General features: G+C 43.4%; 1 protein-coding gene across 6 annotated transcripts in view; it reads left to right on the top strand.

Annotated features, from left to right (window-relative positions):
* The window catches only part of LOC137511336 (phospholipid-transporting ATPase IK-like), a 377,608-nt gene that overhangs the window by 67,626 nt on the left and 285,001 nt on the right, over positions 1-24,981 (top strand). Inside the window, exon 1 of one of the 6 annotated variants that reach the window (XM_068233973.1) lies at positions 1,498-1,540. The exons of 4 other annotated variants lie outside the window; for them this stretch is intronic. In XM_068233973.1, the coding sequence (XP_068090074.1) occupies positions 1,533-1,540 (8 nt within the window). In that variant the 5' untranslated portion in view covers positions 1,498-1,532. Of the gene's footprint in view, positions 1-1,497; positions 1,541-8,619; positions 8,705-24,981 lie in introns of those variants that run through there. One more of the 6 variants, XM_068233974.1, reaches the window with a different exon arrangement.

Raw genomic sequence — 24,981 nt, 5'->3', positions numbered from 1 at the left:
AAGGGTTGAGTTGGCAACATTGCCATTTGGGTTCAGCGAGCTTGAGAGGACCTGTCTCCCCAGTTTTGCACCTGTGTAAACTGTACCCATGCACAGGCTGGAACATGCAGGGGGAGGCAAAGCCATCAGATAGCATGCACCAAAGGAGGCCCCCTGCATTGGAGAGGGCTGGATGAAGGCACCAATCGGAGAGAAAGTGGGTAGCCTGCAGCAGTACGCCCTGGAGGAAGAGTGTCTGAGCAGACACTCACTCATATACTCTGGAGCTGCTATCTAATACTAGGGACACACCTGGCTACATCAATACTGAGGAGGCTACCTAGTACTGGGAATACCTGGCTACCTATACTAAGGGGGCTACATAATACTGGGGATAACTGGCTACCTATACTGAAGAGGGCTAACTATATTAGGGACACGTGATTACCTAATATTGGGGGCACATCTGCTACCTTCATTGTGTGAATACCTATACTGCTGCCTGCTACGGTACTGATGCTTATCTATATTTCAGAAGTGTCGCATCTAAAGTACGTATGCCTACAATGCTCCGAGCTGTTGTTGCTGTGTAGAGCCAGGACGGAACACTGACATACATGCAGCACAAAGTGGACAGATCTGAAGCCTGGCAGTTGAATAATAAGATTGTGATATGAGGGGAATTTGCAGGCCACAGAGAGCACTTATGAAAACTATGCTAGGAGGAAAAAACGTTATTTAATTTTAAAATACATTTTTTGTTCAGGTACCCTTTAACCACCCTGTTTAGTACCTAACCATAAGGCTAAGTTCGCTCTATGTGCATTGCTTTTGAACACGTGCATTACACGACACACACTCAGCACATTAAAAACATGCACATTATTTTTACAGCATGACCAATTGCAATTTAACATGTGCATCCTCATACACGTTATGCAGAAACACACTGCAGAGAGTGTGTTAGGATAATATGGCCTGTTACTATGTAGAGAGGTTAACATGCCCATACAATAGTATAGTGAGTTTACATATAGCTATGCAGGGAAAAAGAATGCACATAGTGTGAGCCTGGCGTATTTGCTTCCTGCCTAGTGCCTAATCTTAAATTCTCTGTCCAGTGTGTAAAGGTACCCATACAGCATGTGACTGTTCCAATGAAATAACATTCAATTTGAAATAAACATCAAATCTAAGTAGAAAAAAAAATTATCACATCCTGGGTGGTGAGTTTACACGGTCTAGCGGCCAATATGCTAAATTATTGAATTACCTCCTTTTGTAGTGTTGCATAAAGGGATGCAATATGTGCAGTTGTTCCTTGGAAACATTTCCCTTTTGACCCATAAGTGAGGTGATGGAGGTTAGGTGAATTATAGATGGCTGCTGTTACATGGACACTATTTTTGGATCTTTGTATGTCTAACCTAACAAAACAGACTCTGTTACCTAGACAACCAGGCACAATCATTTTGGTATTGACAGCTAGTTTGTTGTCACTTCCTTGTAGGAGAAAAGTAAAAGAGAGAACCGAGAGCCCAATATGGTGTAGTATGTTAAGGTGATTTGATCAAATGATTAAGTGCGAGAAATTATACTCACAAACATGGGTTACCAATCAGGCAACCACTATATAGGCAGGAGGTGAGGAGATTAGGCCTGTCCTCGCTCAGGAATAAGAAGTCACTCTCTGTAGTAATGAGAAAAGGGGGTAGCACTACCCTCCACCAGGAGTGGACACAAATGATTTGAGTGTAGAACAGAGGCGCCAGCAGGATAAAAATTCATAAAACCTTTAAAAATGCTTGGAGGAAGTGGTGGACTAGCCTTCCAAAAGTAAACAAGAAATCCTTTTTATGCAAGTTTAACACGTTTAGTATACGGTACCCCAAAGCAGAAATGCAACGCGTTTCGCAGGTCAAGCCCGCTTCATCAGGCAAAATTGGGAACAACAGAAGATCAGTAGTAACAGGAATAGCGCCCACTAAGGCGCTATTACTACTACTGATCTTCTTTTGCATAAACAGGATTTCTTGTTTGCTTTTGGGAGGCTAGTCCACCACTTCTTCCAAGCATTTTTAAAGGTTTTATGAATTTTTATCCTGCTGGCGCCTCTGTTCTACACTCAAATATTGTCACTTCCTATTTACAGGCAGTGACGCACACTATCATGCGCACGACGAGACTTGGTCATAGTTCATTTAGCGGTGCGGGATGCATTCCACTGAATTCACGGAAACGTCACTTCCACTTAACACAGGAAGTGACGCACATTATACCAAGTACGCGGACAATGAGACGCGTCTGGTACTGGCATCTCTGTGTGCACTCCAGTGGAGCGGAAACAAGCCTACCTAATGCTTTTGACACACTGGGGCCTCTGTAAGTGCGGCGTGCGTTCCATCTGTAGCTTCCTGCTGGACCATGGTGTATTGTACAGAGTCTGGATGTTATGTCCTCAGCTGGGGGATGATCATTTGTATGGCTACATATAATTTACAGGTAATGATGTGATGATTGACCTTAATTGATGATGTAAGCATGTATAAAAGAAGGGAATGTTGTACATTTGCTCAGATGTCCTGATAAAGCGCCACAGATATATGGCGTGAAACAGCTGTAGACCCCCCATCCAATTGTACTGCTCTGTCTCCTATGCATGGTACTGTAGCCTACAATTTTTAATATTTGTGGAAATAAAACGAAGATCATTTGCATTGGATGTGTGTGCCCACCTCTCTTCTTTTTATTAAATGTATGTGTTATTGGGCTACAGCACTCCAAAGTGTTTTAGTTTCAAAATATTTTATTGAGAAAAAATTCAATAGAAACTTACAGCTTTTATATAGTCCCTTAGCAAAGGGCATTATTTCAGTCAATCAGTGTAACATATAAACACAAAAGTAAACATAAACCAATTATGCAAGTTATTCGTATGATCGAGTTTATGATCAACCTTTCGGGTGGGCATAGCCCCTAGAATGAGAGGGCGCAAGACCTCAGGCCCAAGGAAGTCGAGGCTGAGAGCCAGGGTTGCCAAGTTCGGGTGAAAGACAGAGTTGTATCATTAACTATTGCTAACAGTCTTTCTGAGATAAGAATATTCATTATTATGGCATCTGCCTGATCCATAGACAGAGTAGGTTTAAGCCATTGACGTGCGATATGTAAGCGGGCCACCTTGGCAACATGTTGGGCAAGTCTATGTTGTGGGTATTTCCACCTCTGGGGCTTATGTCCTAGGAGGAGTTGAAAAGGGTCAGGAGATATATCTATCTCAAGAGCTGTACCTATAGCAGAGGCTACTTGGGCCCAATATTTTTTAACTATAGGGCAAAACCACCATATGTGAGGAAGGTCCCCTATCTGACCGCAGCCTCTAAAGCACATGGGGGATTTATCGTGGGATATGGTGTGCAGCTTCTGGGGGGTGATATAAGTGCGATGTAATATCTTATAATTAGTTTCGATATGAGAAAAGTAATTACTTCCTTTTGCTAGTGTAAGACAACATTTGGACCATTGTGCTATGGTGAGATTCTGACCCAGATCTTCCTCCCAAGCTTTCATTGCTTAAATTTTATCTACTTCCAGGGGTTGAGATATTATTGAGTATAAGTAGGAAATAAGTCCGCCCTCCAGAGGTCTCTGAGCACACCAGTGTTCATACGTAGTACGAGTTGGAGAGGTATGTGCCGTATGCGTAATGCTCTTTAAAAAATGATAAATTTGTAGCACTCTGAAGTATTCCTTAGGGGGAAAAGAGGTGTGAGAGCAAAATGCAGACCAGTTTGGAAGCTGGTCGTTTACTAAAAAGTTAGCCAGTGTGAGAAAGTTGTGGGATATCCACCACTGAAAGGGACGAGAGTCCCAACCTGGTGGGAAGTCTGGATTTCCGAATAATAATAGCTGGCGTGGTACTTCAGATTGTAGTTTTTTATTAAATCTTAATCTCTGCCAGATAGATAAGGAGTGGGCTGTTAGAGGTGACACTTTTTTGTATTTTGCGGGCGAAAGGTGTAGAGACCACTGGAGGGCCACTCCAAAGTGTTTTATGTCATGGCCCTGTGCACTGACCTTCTCCTCAATATAAATCTAACTAGATGGTGTTGATTCTGAAGAAACCACATGATGTTGGCTTGAAAACTCTTCAGATATCATGCCCAGTCACCCTGTGCGCATAGAGAATATACATAGTCTAGAGGGAACTGGTTTAAACCTGTGGGAATGAAAGCAGATCAAATTTTACCATTGAAATTAATCCCAAAAATGTGATGGCTTTTTTGGCTCCACCCACCTTTAAAATTTGCATTCCAGGCACCCAATGACCAACTGTACCAAGTTTGAAGTCCCTGCCATTAACAGTGAAAGAACAGCAACAACTTATATTTTGTCATTAAATAGCATTAGGTATCATTTGAATGGCTGTTCTAAGCTCTGCCCAGTTTTTAGAATTTTAACCCCTGTCACCCTGTCACGGTCCAGGGGAGGACTGGCCAGGGGGGAAAGGGGGAGATTTCCCCCCAGGCTGCCTCTCATTTAAAGCGGACCCAAACCAAACGTTTTTTTTAATTCAAAATATTTAGTTGCACCACTCTGACACATACAAAGATAAATAAACACTCCTTCAAGCCTATGAGCATTCCAGTGCATGCTTTTCATCCTTCTCTTTTCATAACTAGGGTTATATAGGTGGCAGTCATTAGCAATTCCTCCATTGCTGGACACCACCTACTCCACCAGTCTGCCGGATTCTGTCCCGGCAATATGAAAGGAAGGGAGGGCTTTCTCCAATAAATGTAAAATATTTTATATTTGTCATCATGCAACTGAAAAAAGGCTGCTATTTATTATTATAATTTAGAAAATAGATTTTATTTCTGAAATCTTGTATTTTTAATTTGGGTCTTGTATAAGTCAATGTGAAACATTAGGCTGAGAGAAATAAAGGTGCAATTACAGAGCAAATAGAGGACGGGTAAGCTGGTAAATGTACACAGCAAGATGCAGAGCAGAGGCTTGCCTGCAAGGTCCATAGAAAAAAAACAGCCTCTGTGTGCTTTCACACTATTATAGCTCCCAACTGTCCCTCTTCTGAAGGGACAGTACCTCTATGGACATAAGTGTGTGTGGGGGGAGGGGAGAGTCTTGGGGAATTAAGGTGGCCATACATCTGTTGTCTCGGCGACCAACCAACTGTTTTGATAATTACTATCAGATTGGGTGAAAATCGGTGCCACCACAAGCATGCCCAATTGACGATTTGACTGATTTTGGGCGGAAATTGGTTGCATCTGAGATGCTGGGAAATCTCAGGCCGATGTGGTTGATTTTGTGTGCAGTGGTAATGACGTGCAATAATCATGAACGACAGACACAACGGAAACCCCTGGCTGTCATCTCTCCAAATGTATTATGTGACCCCTGGTGCCTGTGCAGTTATACTTTACCTGTCACACTGCCCTGGAAGTGTACTTGCTGTATTTCCACATGGGCGCCCCACGTGACTACCAGCTGTGATGATCCGCTCAGCTGGCTGCACAGGCAGACAGCTGTTTGTCCATTCCTCTAGTCTGTGGGCTGCAGGTCTCTGGAACAGAGACCTGTCTTTCCATTGCAAGTTTCTGGTCTGTTCTCTTGCTGGGGAATTTGCATACATTCGTTATGCAAATCCCCTACCTGCCTTCTTTGATGGCTGGCACTATAAGAGCTTTATGTTTCCCAGAAGGCTTTGCTGGTCATTTCCTTTCCATGGTTTGTTCCTGATGGACACTGCTGGAGTGTCAGCCATTGCTATCTAGTATAGTTAATTCCTGGGGGTTGCTTTAGGCTCCCCTTCTAGCCCAGTCAGGTTGTATTATCTGTATTGCCTGTTCTGTCTTGTCTTGCCTGTTGCCATTGTCCTGCCCCAAAGGTGGTCAACAGGAAATGGTTCTGATCTCTGTTCTTGGAGTATAGCTGGTGCAGCGGTTGCTACCAGCTATCTCTTCTGTTCTGTCTCCTGGGATCGCGCTAGCTACTTTTTGCTAGCGCTGGGGATCCTTCTGTTCTGCTACTCTGTACCTGGATCGCGCTAGCCACTTTTCGCTAGTGCTGTGGATCCTATTTCTCGCTTGTCCCTGTTTTCGTGTGTCTGTCTTGTCTGCTACGCTTGCTGGAGGCTCGGTGAGGTAACCGTTAAGCAAGCGCTCGCGTCCTCTGTTTCATGTCTGTCTGTCGATGGTTAGTTAGGCGTGCTTGTCTCTATTGTGCTTATCACGTTGAGACCACGCATAACCGCGTGCACTGTTGCGAATGAGTGCGGTGTTTGCGGTTAGCTAGCGTTTGTTATTTTCCGTATCTCCTTATTGTATTATTTGCTGTGCCTTTGCTACCCTCGTATTCTATTCTGATCTGCCTTGTGTCACGTCTGGCGATCGCACCTCTCGCGATCGCGTTCCTATTTCATATCTGCTGTTGTGTGTGTGCGCGGTCGCGGGGTGGCGACTGGATTGGCGCACACACATACAACCTGTCCCTTTGCTCAATCTCAGTCGCAATCGCCTCACTTGCGATTGCGTTCTGCGCTTCGTACAATTCCTGTCTGGCAACTTGTGGAGGTACAGAGGATTGGTTCCTCTGCACTCCCCAGCGCCATCTGCCGACAGGAATTTCCCTCTACAGGTGCGTAGCACCTTTTGCTGGGTGCCTGCAAATATACGCTTGTGGAGGATTTCCGCCGTGTCAGCGCACGCGTTGTGCCCTGATCACGGAGAAAGTTCCACAATCGTTACACCAGCATGTAGCACATGGGGGCCTGAGTGACGCCATTTGGGTTGAGGCTGCCATGAACACGGGCCTCTAGTTTGTGTTTTTCCCCCAGGCTGAAAGGTCCTAGTCCTCCCCTGTCACGGTCTGTGCCAAGTTTGAGGTCTCTGGCTTTCAAACTGTGAGAATAGCACTATTTTAAAGCTTTACACTGAAGTCAATAGCAAAAATCTGATTGGCTGTTTGTGACTCCACCCACATTTTACTAAATTTTGACCACAGTCACCCAGTGAGTAATTGTGTTAAGTTTGGGACACCTGACATATAAACTGGTAATAGCAGCAGTTTATCTTTTTTTCATTAAGGTCATTGGCTGAAATGTGATTGGCTGTTGTTGTCTTGCCCCTTTTTGTTCTTAATTGTGATCCACAGTCACTCAGTGAATAACACTTCAAGGTTTAGGAATCATGGCATTTAATATGTAAAAATGGCAGACCGTTTTGTTTTCTTCCATTGAAAATCAATTAGTAAAATTTGATTGGTTGTTGGTGGCCCCACCCACTTTTTAAAATCTTGAAATGGAAACACCCAGTGATCACATTTGTGATATTCAAGGTCCATGACATCAATAATGCAAGAATGGCAGCCTTTTGATTTTTTTCCCATTTAAATCAATCAAAGAAATCTGATTGGTTGGTTTTGGCTCCACCCACCTTTCTAAATTTTAATCCCAGCCTCCCAGTGACCAAGTTTGAGGACCATGCCATTAAAGTGAACCTCCAGACTAAAAATCTACTCAGCAGCAGTGAAAAGGCTTGGTGTTTCTTTGACAGTTTCACAGCCTCAGAACTTTGTTTTTCTTACCGAAGCATCATTTTTAGCTGCACAGAAGAAAACTGCAAAGACATTTTTCCCCTGATTCTGTGCAATGCATGATGGGATTTCTGATGTTGTTGTTCTCATTCTACTGTGTTGGTGCAATTTTTTTTAATTTTTTTTATTTTAAATTTGAGATTTGAAGCCTAGCGCGTGCAGCTGGGTGGGGTGATCAGGACACAGGACAGTTGGAACTGTGTCTCATGCTCCCTGTCAGCTCCTTTCAACCAAAAGATGGCTGCCCCATGAAAAAGATGGCTGCCCCCATGAAATCACAAACATTTAAAACAGGGTGGGTAAGAGATTATATTTCCTATCTATTTTAATTAATATAACTAATGTAACTTAATGACAGTATGTTTGTTTAAGCTGAAGTTCCCCTTTAACCTTCTATGAGCGGCGGTAGTTTTACATTTTCCCATTTAAACAAATGGCTGAAATTGGATTAGCTGTTGTAGACTCCGCCCACTTTTAAAATACATTTTAACCGCAGTCCCCCAGTGACCCATGGTGCCAATTTTGGGGACGCTGGCTTTAATAATGTAAGAATTACAGCTGTTTACATTTTTTCATTGAAGTCAGTAGGGAAAATCTGGTTGTTTGTGGCTCCTCCCACTTGTTTGGGTGCTCAAAATGTGACAGAATTTTTCAGCTTCACCCCATGACTAAGTGACCCAAGTTTGGTGAGTGTGACTTCAAAGCTGTATAAGTGGCAAAAGTTTCAAATTTTCCAGTGAAAATCTATGGCAGGGCTGCCCAATGCGTCGATCATGATCTACCAGTAGATCGCGAAGGACTGCTGGGTAGATCGCGTTCAGATGTTTTGAAATTGTGCGCCAGATGCTGCCAGTGCAGCGCCAGTGTATCTAATTGTGCTGCTCTGCTACGCTATGCAAAGCAGCACATGACCAGTCAAAGGAGGGAAAGGAGAGGCCCGGTAAATGAGAGCCAGTGTCTGTGGCTCCTCCCTTCCAGGCTGCACAGAGGGATCAGTGGTCAGAGTGAATGCCGAGACAACTTGCTGCATGGATCTCCAGGAGGGGATGAAGGGAGACTACTAGGCAGGCTGTTAGAAGAAGCTGGGAGCTGCCTGCAGAGACGGGTAAGAGAGTCCACACACTGAGGTCTCATCCCCTGCTGACTCAGGTCTGCAGCTGCTGGCTGATCACACTGTAATCAGGCTTTATTAACACCAGCCAGCAGCACTGAGATGTCAGCAGGGAGCTGTTTGTAAAACTGCTCTGATCCTCTCACTCACAAGTAAGGGCTGGTTCACAAGGACGATTTGCTGGCATTAAACACAGCGTTTTAAAAGTAATGTTTTTAGGGATCTACCGCCCTCCCGTGCAAGTGAATGGGAGCGTTTAGTACAAGCTTTTGCAGGCTTTGATGAAAGCCTGGCAGTTGATCCCAGCGTCTCGTCTCATCTCAAAAGCAACATGCAGCTTCTAGAAGGCGTTTGAAAGCCCATAAAAGCCAAAGAAAGCCCATAAAAGCACAGCCTTTCAATATACTTCCTGTAAAAGCCACCAAAAGCCCATAAAATGCAACGCTCTCCTGAAAGCCATTAAAAGCTAAGCTGTTAAATGCTAGCATTCTTGAAAAAAAAAAACCCAGCGTTTGAACGAAACGCTAAGCAGAAGCTCAGCAGAAGCCCATGTGAACCAGCCCTTAATTGTTCAGAGTCCTAAAAGGGAGAGTTTGCATTGTTGAGTAGGTAAATGAGGAGTTAATAATGGATCCTCTTTGATAAGGATCTCTGATAAGGTATTGTAAATAGTTCAAAGGATTCCAATATAGCAGCTAGCATGTACATTGAACCCCTGTCTATACTTTATTATTTGTATTATTGGACATACAAGGACAGTTTCAATACTATCTACACTTGATTATACATCGAAATTGAGCACTTTTATTTAATATGCTACAATTAGCTTTATAGAAATCAGGATGGGGGGGGGGGGGATTCTGCAGCTCCCCAATTATGCTGGGATGGGGGGGGGGGGGAGAGATATGTTGGTAGATCTCTCGGGCTCGTTAATTTTCAAAGTAGCTTGCGAGATGAAAAAGTGTGGGCACCCCTGATCTATGGGAAAAAATGGGGTCTTCAGGGAGTTGCCACAGTGGAACAGAGGGTGTGATTGCTGAACAGAGCACAAGCAACCTATTTGGGTATGAGCCAAACAAGTGTGCAAAGTTTCAAAATTCTACTCCTAAAAATGCGGGTTGATTAGCATATAGAAAATTGCAAAGTATTCATTGGTCATTGCCAGCCCCGCCCACTTCCTGGTGTCCCACCAAAATTAATATTTTTATTTGTGGTGACACCAACAATACATGGCCCGAGTTTGGAGTGTGTAGCTTCAAAATTGTACGAGTGGCAGCATTTGAATATTTTCCCTGTCAAAGTCAATGGCTAAAAAAGGGGTCTTCATTGGCGCAAGGCCGCGGTGGGTGGAATCGCTTATTAAAGCACAAGCAACGTACTTTGCTATAAGACAAAAAAGTGTGGGAAGTTTGGCGCTTGTACCCCTAAAACTGTAGGAGGACCAGCGTAGAGAAAATGGGGGGAGGGGGGGGAGGGTGCTAATGATAAGAAGAACCAGCTGAACTCAAAGAAAATCTGTTGTAACTATGTAACCGTAATCAATTTTATATTTATTGGAAATGTATATTCTTTGCCAAATGGTTGGCCCAACACCAGCAAGAATGCTGAGAAGGTGGCAGCAGCAGCTTTTAACTAGGTTCACTTTAGCTTTGTATGTATGGTGTTGGTGTGTGTGTGTGTGGACGGGGCACACAAGTTTTTGTGCCTCAATTGACAAAAAGGCCAGAAACAAAAAGGCCATGCATAGTGTTGTACTGTAGTGAGCTTGCAGTCACTGGTTTAGCTGGTAATTATGTGGCCAATCAAAGCCTTTGTTTTATATTAAAACATGAATAATATGTTATAAAGAGTGAATAAATGTGTAAATAAACCAGGGCGCTCTACAAAAAAATATAGCCAGAGATGGGTCCCTTATGACTTTTACAATTCACTCAATAAAAAGTCCCAGAATAAAGTCCATATGCCAGCTAACTCCAGATTCTCATAGGATGCAATCAGTCTTCCTGTGACACAATGATCAGTAAATGCTCACCAGATTTTAAGCTGCCATTTCAGGAACAGCTCATAGCGCTCCTGGCCCAGCCAGTAGTTCAATGGATCTCCCAGATGTGTTCTAGATCCTCCTGTATCCTCAAATCATGGGGGCATAAGACAGAGAAAACCGCAATAGTGTGATACTGTTGGTTAGTGATATGGCTAAAGTAAGCACCAGTGCTCCCAGAGATTACGAGACACCACGTGCCCCCTCACCAAACACTCAATAAAGCCTCTCACCAGACTTCATGGCTGACCCAGCACAGACCAGCAATAACGCTTCATAGATACTTTCAATGATCCTCCTTCAGCCGCAGTGTCCCTAAGACTCAAACAGGGACCGGCATAGTGTAAAACCGTTTTTTATTAAAAAGTATTAAAAAGAAGTGCACTCACAAATTTCCAGCATCAATGCGCATATAAAAACTCCTAGAGCTCGTTCAGCGTCCCTCGCTCCTTAGGCTCCGCGGAGTGTTAGTTGTTGAATAGTGTTCACGTTAGGGAACAGCTATAATAGTACTTGGAATGTGCGACGGTGTGTTAAATGTTTACCGTTTTTCTATTAAGCTATGTTTGAAGATAATGGTGTGCACCACATCCAAGTATAAATCAGTTTTATTGAAGATCCATAAAATGCTGTGGAGCAGCTACAGCCCGCTGTTTCGGGTTACATGCCCTTTTACAAGTCGCTCAGCACAATAAAATCAAATCACACAACACACATTTATATAGTAAAAGTCCCCGCCCACCAGCCAAACGCATCGAGGCATACGAAATGGAGGACCTGATGGGGAACTTCTCATTAATATACGAAGCACTCCCCAGAGCCACACGCCTCGCTTTATTGGCCAATCCAAAAGCAAGGCACGGCAAATTCACCTGAACATTAGCACACCCCCCTAAGCCTATTGGCCGATTCACCAGTGGAAGTAAACAGAGAGAGGAACAGGCTCTAGCACACCAAAAACAATGCCAATATGTAAGCAGCTGGATAGTAGAATGGCCAAGGGCTCCCTCCACCTGTGACACAGAAAACCAGAGTTCCAGAGTTTGAGTCCTGACCCTGCCCGCCTAGAAAATTTTTGTGAATACCGAAGCATAAAAACATTGTATACAAAAGATCATTGTCGCTATCAAGACGCATAAAAACAAGTGACATAAAAGCTTGCAAAATTATGCAAGAGAACAGGGTGGCCTACTGGGTACCATCCTTTAAAAAAAAGGGTGCATAGAAGAGCCTATTCCTCTCTCACCTATAAAAACAAGAAAATAAAAAGGAACATCAAAAAGTTGATGAGAAAACAAAATCTGTTTGCACAATACATAGAGCATTTTCAAACTACCAATTAAAATTAAGATCATAATCCCTAATAATCCCAAATCTGATCGTATCAAGCTCTCTAATCCATTTTGCTTCATTCATAAGCAGTTGTTTCAATCTATCACCCACTTTAACATTAACCGGTACAGAATCAATAACCTGCACACGTAACTGACTGACTGTGTGCCCATAGTTCAAAAAATGCTCCGAATACGCCAGTTCCATGTTCTTAGTGCTGATCATTGATTTATGTGAGGACAGACAATCCTTTAATCTTTGGATCGTCTGTCCTACATATCCCTTACCGCAGGGGCATTTTAACAAATAAACTACCTGACTGGAATCACAAGTGTTTACATCTTGTAGGATGGACAAAGGAGTCTCCTTTTATAATATTGTGACATAAATGAAAATTTAGGCAAGGAAAAGTGCCCTGAGGCAACCGACTCACAGGTTGAGGAGTAACATTAGATCGGACCAACCGCGAACGCAAAGATGACGCCCGTTTATACGGAAAAAGAGGAAGATGTTGAAATTCCACAATATTTGGAAAAGAATCACTAAGGAGACTCCAGTGTCGCTTCAAACAAAAAGGAAGTCTATTCTGTGGTCTTTTATCTTTACCTTTATGATGACTTTTATCCCGCTGTGGGTGACCCCTTCATAAATTTTTTTTCGACATCTTTTCTAACCCCAAATCCTGTTTACCTGGGTCACTGATAATGCTGTTGATTCTTTTGAACTGCCCCCCCCCCCCCCGGGATATTATTAACTACATGTTATGGATGGAAACTATTGTAGTGCAGAATCGTGTTGCGGTCCGTCTCCTTCACAAAAATATCAGTAGCCAGTCTGCCCCTCTCCTTGTATACCAAAGTGTCCAAAAAATGAATGCAATTCCTATCCCTATTGATGGTTAATTTGATGGCAGTACAGCTTCCCTGGAGAGTCAAAACAAAGGCCTCAACGGTCGAATGGGGTCCCGCCGACACGCACAAAATGTCATCAATATAGCGATTTGTGTTTTACGATCCGAGGGTTAAACCAAGCCTATTGGAGACCCACTGGATCCCAATTCCTTCTCAGGTGGGCGGCGAGTTCCCAGACTTTTCACTTAAGGGTGTAAGAGGTGTACCCATAATGACCACCTATGCACCTCATCCCTCTAAAAAAAAAAAGAAAACTATAGCATTTCCAACATTTTGTATATAGTTGGAAACTAGAATTGGAGTAAATGAAGGCCTGATCATATAACCCATAAAGAGATTAGCGTAGGACGGGGCCACATTCGACCCCATGGCTGTCCCCCTCAGCTGTTGATAAAAATTGCCATCAAAATAAAAGAACATTTTGGTGTCCCTCAAATAGGACAGTAAACTGACCACAAATGGCTGTAAGATACTATTGAGCTATTGGGGTAAGAATATAATCCCTAGCTGCTACTATAGGGTGGCCAGGTGGACGGTCTATTAAAGGGGCACTACAGCGAAAAAAAATAAAATTTAAAATATGTGCAAACATATACAAATAAGAAGTACACTTTTTCCAGAGTAAAATGAGCCATAAATTACTTTTCTCCTATGTTGCTGTCACAGTAGGCAGTAGAAAGACAGAAGTGACAGATTTTGGACTAGTCCATCTCTTCATAGGGGATTCTCAGCAAGGCTTTTATTCTTTATAAACATATTCCCTAAAAAGGATTTAAACAATGATGCTGGCCAGCCTCCCTGCTCCCTACACAGTTTTTTTTGGTAGTTGGACAGAGCAACTGCCATTCACTAAGTGCTTTTGAAAATAAATATATCCCTGAGAATCCCCTATAAAAGATGGACTAGTCCAAAACCTGTCACTTCTCTCATATTTCTACAACCTACTGTAAGTGACAGCAACATAGGAGAAAAGTAATTTATGGCTCATTTTACTCTGGAAAAAGTGTACTTCTTATTTGTATGTTTGCACATATTTAACATTTTATAATTTTTCGCTGTAGTGCCCCTTTAAGCTATGTACAGTCTTGAGACAATGGTAAAACATTATCTATTATCCTCAATCCGCATAGTGATTCTTGTACAGACACACTTGTGTGAATCTCTGCTGAACAGCATGTACTCTTCCACTGAGGAGAAAGGTAGAAATATAGTAAAAGGCTTCTTTTCTTCGAGTTTATGAGTCATTTTTAAATATATAGCACCAATATCCTTCACAGCACTCTATAGAGTGCGTGATAATGTCAAGAACTGTCCTTTAGAGAAGCTTACAGTCTAATGTTCCTACTATAGTCTAAGGCCCGGGGGAGTGGGAAGGACCTAACACGCAAGCAAGCCTTTTTTCAACGCAAAACAACTGTTGTATCTCCTACTCCACCTTACACCCCACTTACTACACCAGCCTTACCTGCATTGTACCCCTACAATGAGATTATACGATCTGGAAGGAATAAAGCAGCAACTTTTGACAAGTGCCCAGCTTTTCTCTTTTTTTTTGTACCTGTCTACCATTGATCTCTGTGAGCATGTCAACTTTGGTTCTGCAACCGAGGGTGAAGGCAGGTGAGATCTTTATGCAAGGGCCCTTTTCCACAAGCAGTTGTAGGACAGGGAAAAGACTATCAAACTTTCACAACTGCTTGGTGCTGCCTGGCAACTGCTTGGTAACTGCTCACTGAGCATGCAGTTCAGTCGCATATGGAAAAGGGCCCATTTTATTCATGATTAGGGGAAAATGTAACATAGGTGTGTGGTACACTAGTCAGATTTTTGAAATGTTACAGTCAGAAAAATTGATTACTATTCTTGAATTGAACAGATATTTAAAAAAAATTGTACTGTGTGTGGCTACCTTTAGTCTTATATCTTAGTTACAGTTTGGATTGACCGCCATTTCTCCCTGACCTCTTCCATCTGCCCCCCCCCCCCATACACACACACACACTCACACACACACAGTGGGCTATGGGTCATTGACCTTAAGGGCCCATTCACATCTAAAATTGCAAAACGCTGGCGATTAACGCGGAAAAATCACTGGACACTGCGGTGGTTTTTGGAGCGATCGCAATTAGTGTGCTATGCATGTTAATCGCGATCGCTGAACGCTAATCGCGAATCGCCGGCAAACCACTGCATGTAACACGTTTGTGGTTAACGCTAACCGCAAACGCGGCAGTGAGAACACTGCCATGTGTTACATGCTGTAGCGCTAGCGGTTTGCCTTGAGCGGGAATCGCACGGTTCCCGCTCAAGTGAGAACGGGCCCTGACTCACATTAAGTTCGGGCAGTCCCATACCTAGGACACACCACGTGAGATTGAATAACAGAAATAGCCTGGTGAAGTCGTGGGGCCTCCCTGGTAGTATAGTTGTTTTTTTTTCTTTTTTTGCTGTCTTATCTTTGTAAAACGTTTCTCCCTTCTGTTCCTAATTTTCTACCTGTGCCTTATAGATATTAAACACTCTGATATTGGTGTTCCACTGCTTTATTTTCAGTTTAGGTTATCTGTGTGAGTCCTCCCTGAGTCTAGGCCTATGCAGGCAAACTGGAAGCTTTTCTAAATAAACACAAATGGGCTTAACGTACGTGAGCGTTTAATGTTTCTAGATTTATTTAAGGGGCCCATACACTTATACTATTTCCCACCGATATACAGCAGCTTTGATCACTGTGATCGAATCTGCTGTGAAATCGTTGCGCAAACGCCGACCGAACGATCAATTTCCGTCCGAAATCGATTGTTCCTGTCGATCTGTCCGCACGGAAGATTTCGCTCAATCGCTGGTGGATCAGGAGTGCGTTGATAGCGGTGTTCTTTATGTGAGCCTTTTGTCCTCCCTAGAGATTATTTTGTCCTCCCTAGAAGATGCAATCTGAGATAAGCCAGTTTATATAGGGAAAAAGCCTGCACATATTAAATGTAGCATTCTGGCTTTGTCAAAGGAATCGAGTGGGATGGGGTACCCGATGCTAAACCTGTAACACCAAGCCTCTACCTTAAAGAGAATCTGTATTGTTAAAATCGCTCAAAAGTAAACATGCCAGTGCGTTAGGGGACATCTCCTATTACCCTCTGTCACAATTTCGCCGCTCCTCGCTGCATTAAAAGTGGTTAAAAACAGTTTTAAAAAGTTTGTTTATAAACAAACAAAATGGCCACCAAAACAGGAAGTAGGTTGATGTACAGTATGTCCACACATAGAAAATACATCCATACACAAGCAGGCTGTATACAGCCTTCCTTTTGAATCTCAAGAGATCATTTGTGTGTTTCTTTCCCTCTGCAGCTATCTTCCACTGAAGTGTCAGGCTGTTTCTTCCTGCAGAGTGCAGACAGCTCTGCCTGTATGTAATTCCTCAGTATGTGAAAGCCCAGCCAGCTCAGAGGAGGATTTATTTATCTTGTAAAAGATAAGAGAGAAGAGAGAAGCTGCACTAATCTAAATAACACACAGGCAGTGTGCATGCAGGGGCCTGGAAGGGGGAGTTCATAGCAGAACCACAACACTGAAGAACTTGGCAGCCTTCCAGACACAGGCCTGACAAGTCTGACAAGAGAGAGATAAGTTGATTTATTACAGAGATGGCGATAGTAGAAAGTGCTGCAGTAAGCCAGAACACATTAGAATAGCTTTTGGAACTTGTAGGATGGAAGAAAACAGGATGCAATTTTTGTTACGGAGTCTCTTTAAGCAGGGTGCTTACAGAGAATCTGAATTGTTAAAATCGCACAAAAGTAAACATACCAGTGCCTTAGGGGACATCTCCTATTCCCCTCTGTCACAATTTCGCCGCTCCCCGCTGCATTAAAAGTGGTCAAAAACAGTTTTAAAAAGTTTGTTTGTAAACAACCAAAATGGCCACCAAAACCGGAAGTAGGTTGATGTACAGTATGTCCACACATAGAAAATACATCCATACACAATCAGGCTGTATACAGCCTTCCTTTTGAATCTCAAGAGATCATTTGTGTGTTTACCCTTTTCCCCCTACAGCTCTAATGCACTGAAGAGTGACAGGCTGATTGTTTCTTCCTGCAGACAGCTCTGCAAGTGTCTGTAATTCCTCAGTATGTGAAAGCCCAGCCAGCTCCTTTCACAGCCTAACAGAGGACGATTTAACCAGCTTGTAAAAGGCAGCTCTCTTCTCTCACTGACAAGAGAGCAGAGACTATTGTAAATAACACACACAGGAGTGTGCATAGAGGGGGCGTGGAGGGGGGGTGTGCATAACAGATCAACAACACTGAAGAGTTGGAACCTTCCAGACACAGGGCGACAAATCCGACAGGGGAAAAATAAGTTAATTTATTACAGAGACGGTGATAGTAGAAAGTGCTGCAGTAAGCCAGAGCACATTAGAATAGGTTTAGGAACTTGTAGGATAGTAGAAAAAAGGATGACATTTTTGTTACAGAGTCTCTTTAAAGACAACTTTTCAAAGTTAAATACAATTCTCTCTCTCTCTGCTTATGCAGTCTAAACAGATTACAGCCAGGAAGAGCTTATTCTGAATGGAGGAAGGGGGGGGGGGGGGGTGAGCATGCAAGTACAGGTAAAAGTACAAGTCCCTCTCTTCAGATCGTTTCTCTGTAGCTAAAAAATCTCTCAGCTGTTCTCATATGATCTGTGAAAAGCAGTGTGTGTGGGCAGACTGTAAATCATTCCTCTGTGAATAGTGACAGAGACATGAAACCTATCTACATGGTACAGCTCTAGCCCGATGCTGAGACGAGTTTATACACAAGCAGCTAAACAAAGCATTGTTTTTAGACAGGCTGTGATAAGAGACCTCTGAAAAGCTTTCTATTGTTGCTTGCTAAAAGCTCTATAGGTATGTGGGGTTTACAGAAGGACAGTTTATTTTATGGTTCCTCTTTAGATGGCGTTTTCCAAAATCCAAAAAGTCTTAGATGCTTCCTATAATAGGTAAAGGTGCTTTTTACCCTCGAAAGGGTTAATAATGGTTCAAGAATGTGCCCGCCCACCAATTATTTGGGTGTGGTGTGTCAAATAATGTCTATATATGGTGTATTGTTTTACAAGAAGCCTGAGCGCTTGATCAAGGGCGACAGGCCCAAAATGTTGTGCTGGTCTTGTATGTTGTATAACCGCAACTGATGAATTAAATAAATAGTTGGATAAATATACTTCGAGGGTTGAGTCCTATATGGGAACCTTTGTATAACTGGATTTCCAAAATCTACCAGATGCTGGGTAGGGATTAACCTCCTTGCCGGTTATCCCGAACACAGTTCGGGGTAACCTGCGCAGGAGGATTTCTCAGGCCCCGCTGGGCCGATTTGCATAATTTTTTTTCCTACACGCAGCTAGCACTTTGCTAGCTGTGTGTAGTACGCGATCGCCGCCGCTCGCCGCCGATTCGCCGCTACCCGCCGCGCCGCGCCGCCCCCCCCGCCCCAGACCCCTGCGCAGCCTGGCCAATCAGTGCCAGGCAGCGCTAAGGGGCGGATCGGGATTCCCTCTGACGTCACGCCGTCCATGACGTCGGTGACGTCATCCCGCCCGGTCGCCATGGCGACCGGGGAAGCCCTGCAGGAAATCCCGTTCTCAACGGGATTCCCTGCATACTCTGATCGCCGAAGGCGATCGGAGTGGGTGGGGGGATGCCGCCGCTCAGCGGCTATCATGTAGCGAGCCCTGGGCTCGCTACATGATTTAAAAAAAAAAAAAATTAAAAAAAAGTGCAGCGCTGCCTCCTTGCCGGATTTTTTAGAACGGCAAGGAGGTTAAGCAACCAATCCCCTCTATGCCTTTCTCAGGACTCCCATGGGTTGTAAGTAATGATGATAAAATCACCGCCACAGAGTTCCCCATTGTTGCCTCTTCAATTAAGACCTTATTTGAACTATCCAAAAAGAGAAAACTCTTGCATGTTCCAGGGCATAAAACCCCTGTATCGGAAAATCCAGCATTTCCTCCAAGTATGAACTCTTTTTCCCTAATTAAATTTAAAGATCATAGCCACCTTCTGCAAGACTTGTAAGCAATGTAATCAGCTGCAAGCCCTGACAAGTGTTGGCATCCAGAGATGGCTCAGTCCTCAGATTTCGGGTTCGCGAACCGGCGAACTCGGCGAACCGCAATAGACTTCAATGGGCAGGCGAACTTGAAAAACTAAAAACACTGTTTCTGGACACAAAAGTGATGGACAACATGTTTTAAAGGGTCTAACACCTGGAGGGGGGCATGGCCGAGTGGGATACATGCCAAAAGTCCCAGGAAAAATTACGGATTTAACACAGCAGGGTTATAATCCCTAAAGGGCAGAAATCACATTGCATTCCTAAATTGGAGGCATAAAGTGCTTGAAAACATCTTGTGTGTGTAGACATGGATCAGCAGGTAGTATAAGTAGTGTACTGCTTCACACTGACAGACCAAACTCACTGTGTAACGCACCGCAAACAGCTGTTTGTGTAGTGATGGCCGTGCTGGGCTGGTGCGCACCAAGAGTGCAGACGATGGCGGTTTTCAAGCCCATATGGTCGAGATGAGGTAGCTCAATGACAGAACAACAGTGACTGTCCAGCTGATCATATTTGGTCTGTCCACAGTGAAACAACGACCTTATTATCTTATACACAATCGCTTAAGCGCACATCCTTTTTCATATAAAAGTCCACATAAACATCATTCAGGAGTTCTCAATGCTGTTCTCATATGCAATTTCTTGATCTCTTATGCCACCATCACCATGGACACCCAACAGTAAACAGACTCACCAGATGTATTGGCCACTGCTAGACTGGCCAACCATGCACAAATCCAGGAGCCTCAGTACTTCAGGATCCTGGCATCGCTGTGATGCTGTCCGTTTAGACCACCATCATCCTCCCCATAATCCATGCAATGTACCTCAAAGAAATAGCCTCCATAGCATAACTCCGTAAAAAACGTAAAACTTTAATTGTAAAATTGCACTCACATGCTCCAGAATGTATTGCACATATAGAGTTTTACGGGCTCTCCCCCGTTGCCTGGCAGGGCACAGCTTGTGTTGGGTCCTCCTGTTCTCCCTCCACTCAGCTTGCAGACACCACCGCCTCCACCGGCCGTTCGCTTCCTGGTATGTTCTGGAGCATGTGAGTGCAATTTTACAATTAAAGTTTTATGTTTTTTACGGAGTTATGCTATGGAGGCTATTTCTTTGAGGTACATTGCATGGATTATGGGGAGGATGATGGTGGTCTAAACGGACAGCATCACAGCGATACCAGGATCCTGAAGTACTGAGGCTCCTGGATTTGTGCATGGTTGGCCAGCCTAGCAGTGGCCAATACATCTGGTGAGTCTGTTTACTGTTGGGTGTCCATGGTGATGGTGGCATAAGAGATCAAGAAATTGCATATGAGAACAGCATTGAGAACTCCTAAATGATGTTTATGTGGACTTTTATATGAAAAAGGATGTGCGCTTAAGCGATTGTGTATAATTATTTAGGTCTTGCCGGACCTTGTGGTAGCGCACTCCGCTGGGACTTTTATACAGTTTTAAATTTGTATCAGCTATAGCGCTTTGATATTACGTTACAGACCTTATTATCTTGGGTGTGCCCCCCAACACACTCATATAGGTCATTGCTTCATTGTGATATACAAGCTCCTTCACCACGGCAAGGTAACGATCACGAAGGGGAATTAACACATGTACATGCCTTTTGTTTGGTTGTTGCAGCCGCAGTTCAGCCAGAAAAATTAGGCACCAGAAAAAATATTATTTGTTAGCGGCCGCTGCTAGCAGTGGCCTTAAAAGTTCAGGAATCCACCTGGCGTCCTGGACCCTGTTGGTGGTGGCGAAGAAGGCAGTCAAGCGGCCTGCAGGCACAGATGCTGTGTGGGGACTGACTTACTGCTGACTGACTGCTGTATAATGATGAGACGAATACACTTGATATCCTATAATGAGAATCTGTTATAGAGGGCAAGTCTGCCATCCATTTAAGTGAAATTTTATGCACTGACTGGTATAATACAATGTGCAGTCACGCAGATGCAGTGAAAGGTGTGCACTGACTGGTATTATAATACAATGTGCAGTCACAGAGATGCAGTGAAAGGTATGCACTGACTGGTATTATAATATAATGTGCAGTCACACAGATGTATTGAAAGGTATGCACTGACTGGTATTATAATACAATGTGCAGTCACAGAGATGCAATGAAAGGTATGCACTGACTGCTGGTATAATACAATGTGCAGTCACAGAGATGCAGTGAAAGGTATGCACTGACTGGTATTATAATACAATGTGCATTCGCAGAGATGCAGTGAAATGTATGCACTGACTGCTGGTATAATACAATGTGCAGTCACACAGATGCAGTGAAAGGTACTGACTGCTGGTATAATACAATGTGCACTCACACAGATGCAGTGAAAGGTACTGACTGCTGGTATAATACAATGTGCAGTCACACAGATGCAGTGAAAGGTATGCACTGACTGTGCTGGGCCTGGAACAGTATAGCAATTAGCAAGGGCCAGCTGCGACAGACAGGGCTGTATATACAGTGTCAGTGGCACACACACACAAAAAAAAACACATCACAAAAAAATTAGCTCTCAAAAGAGCTTTTTTTGTGGTGCTTTTCAGCAACAAATATCAGCAAGGAGCAAGCTAACAAGACCTAACTAATGCCTTCCCTATCTCTGCAGCAACCTCTCCCTTTTCTCACTAAAGCAGGCATCAGACAGAGTGCGAAAATGGCAGACGCAGCAACGTTTTGTATAGGGGGGGCGGGGCCCAGGAGGGAGTACAGCCTGATTGGCTGCCATGTGTCTGCTGACTGTGATGTAGAGGGTTAAAGTTTAGCCCAATGATGTAGTATAGGGGGTGGGTCGAATTTGCTAAGTGTTCGCGGTTCGCCACGAACAACAAGTTCGCCGGCGAACCGTTCCGGCCATCTCTATTGGCATCCTCCCATTCTGATCCTTTCTCCAATTATGAAGCTTTGTTACTGACATGCTCAGACTGGGTGATTTCTCCTTGTCCTCAACTGACCTGACCAGAAAGCTGGAGAGCAGCACCAACATAGACATATGAGGACTGGGACTGAGGACTGTGAGAAAACTCTTGTTCACAAGAATTCTTTCAGTGTTAACATACAAGTCCCGGGATATAAAATTCAGACTCATTGGTACCAAACCTCAGTGGCTAGCTCTGTGACTAATGAGCTACCCCTGAAATTGAAGGGTGGCTTCCAGAGAACCTGGTGTTCATTTAGGACTATGCTGTTGTCTGCCATGCTCTCCTGTGTGCCTATCACACTGCATTTTCTGGTCACGACTTCACCCTACATTATAGTTACCAAAGCTTGTTTAAATTTGTGCAGTCATGATCTCATCATAATAGGATGTACTAGGAAGACATATATAATTCTTTTCTGTTAAAGCCTTTGCATTTACTAAGGCAGTTTATCTTTTCTGGTGGTCTATCCTTGCTACCCATGTGATCCAAATGATTGGGAGAAGGATGTGAAAACTCCCCCCTCTTCTCCATGACTCTCTACAGTGATGACAAGCTGTCAGTTTCTCATTTTTCAATCTTGGTATTGTAATTCTTCATTTTTAACATAACAGTTCTTAATGGATACCCGAACTGAAATGTGACATAAGGAGATAGACTTGTGTATGTATAGTGCCTAGCACACAAATAACTATGCTGTGTTCCTTTTTTTATTTCTCTGCCTGAATTAGTTAAATATAATGTATGCAAGTGGCTGACTCAGTCCTGACTCAAACAGGAAGTGACTACAGTGTGACCCTCACTGATAAGAAATTCCAATTATAAAACACTTTCCTAGCAGAAAATGGCTTCTGAGAACAAGAAAGAGGTAAAAGAGGGGAATTTCTTATCAGTGAGGGTCACACTGTAGTCACTTCCTGTCTGAATCAGGACTGAGTCAGCCACTTACATACCTGATATTTAACTCTTTCAGGCAGAGAAGGAAAAAAAGGAACACAACATAGTTATTTGTGTGCTGGGCACTGTACATACACATGTCTATCTCATTATGTCACATTTCAGTTCGGGTATCCTTTAAATAACACAACGTTCAGATACTAGTATAGTAACAGCAATTGGCATTTTCAATTTCTAACAGAGTGAGCATATGAGGTCTCCCACAATGCATCACTGCTGAATATTCAAATCATCCATTTGCTGTCCCTGTAAGCTAAACACACCTCCAGAACTGCTTGAATGCAGTGATGTGTTAGGTTGTTAATTGTGCAGAGCCATGCTGATCCAACATGCGTGTGGACTGGTTGGTCCTCATCAGTGCATAGCATAGATTAATTGAAAAGTGCTTCAGTATAATTTGAGGACTATGAGCCCTCTTATTTTGAAAAAGTTTAATGGCAATTCATTTTCCAGCTTAACAGAAGTAAATATTTGATTAGGGTTTTGATTTGCCTGTTTATATTCTATTGGTCTGCTCAACCCATAAAATATGATTTTGGGTTACAAATATAAAGACTTGTATATGTTACAGCCAGAACCCGAAGTGTGGCCACTTCTAGTTCTGGCCGGCCACTTCGGGTTCTGGCCGGCCAATGTGCGAAGTGGCTGCAGCGCAGCGGCCAATGTTAGAAATGGAATGTTTCCTTTTATTATTAATGTCGTTTTCCGGCCAAATGTAGCAAAACAGTTAGTTAATTTAATGAAATGAAGCTGGCGGCTCCGCCTCCTCTCCTCCGCCCCTGCCTCTCTCTCTCTCTCTCTCTTCTTCGGGCAGCCGGCGGGGACACGCGTGTCCCCGAGAGTCGTTCGTGGTGCCAGGAAAGCAGAGCGGGGAGGCTGCAGACATTGCTTCTGCCAGCACCCGCTCTGCAGGGATGAACGACAGGATTGCCTGCCGCGACGAACGACTCTGGGGGGACACGCATGTCCCCCGCTGCCAGTATCGGGGAGGAGAGAGAGGCAGGGGCGGAGGAGAGGAGGCGGAGCGGAAGCCGGGCAGCTTCATCCTTCTACATTGCCGCCAGCTTCATTTAATTAAATTAACTAACTGTTTTGCTACATTTGGCCAGAGACGGCCGGAAAACTACATTAATAATAAAAGGAAACATTCCATTTCTAACATTGGGCGCTGCGGCCACTTCGCACATTGGCCGGCCAGAACCCGAAGTGGCCGGCCAGAACTAGAAGTGGCCACACTTCGGGTTCTGGCCGTAACATATACACCCCCAAGCTCCATTAAGTTTCAATGTGTTTTCTTTACTGACAAAGAGCTTATCATTATCTTTTAGTTCTGAAGCATCAACATATTAAGCTACACTGCATAATAAATAGCAGATGCAAATAGCAAACCTGCGTACATGACAAGTATAAACTATGAGCAATTATATGGTAGAGGAAGAAAGCGCTTAAAAGATAGCACCTCCCACAGCAAAATTTGAAAAAGTATAACAAAAATCTTTATTCAACATTGGGTATATTAACAATCACAGTACTGATGATTCAATTAAGAATAAAACCATTTAAAAACCAAGCAAATATTCCAACATATTAATATACAAATATTCCAAATATTGGAATATTTGCTTGGTTTTTAAATGGTTTTATTCTTAATTGAATCATCAGTACTGTGATTGTTAATATACCCAATGTTGAATAAAGATTTTTGTTATACTTTTTCAAATTTTGCTGTGGGAGGTGCTATCTTTTAAGGGCTTTCTTCCTCTACCGTATAATTGCTCTTGTTTTGAGCCCTAGCACACACAGTTATTTGGTTGAGGTGTTGCAGACACTCCCTAGAAACCAAGTATAAACTATGACACAAGTGGATAAGTGGAGTCTTTTCAATTGAGCAATTGAGCCTACAGTTAAAGTGTACCTGAGGTGACATGTTACATAATGAGACAATCATGTGTCTGTACAGTGCAAAGCATATCAATAAT

The sequence above is a fragment of the Hyperolius riggenbachi genome, chromosome 1, assembly GCF_040937935.1.
Source record: "Hyperolius riggenbachi isolate aHypRig1 chromosome 1, aHypRig1.pri, whole genome shotgun sequence".
NCBI classification, from domain to species: domain Eukaryota; kingdom Metazoa; phylum Chordata; class Amphibia; order Anura; family Hyperoliidae; genus Hyperolius; species Hyperolius riggenbachi.
Note: the sequence above shows the minus strand (reverse complement) of the source record. Positions and strands in the feature narration are given on the sequence as shown.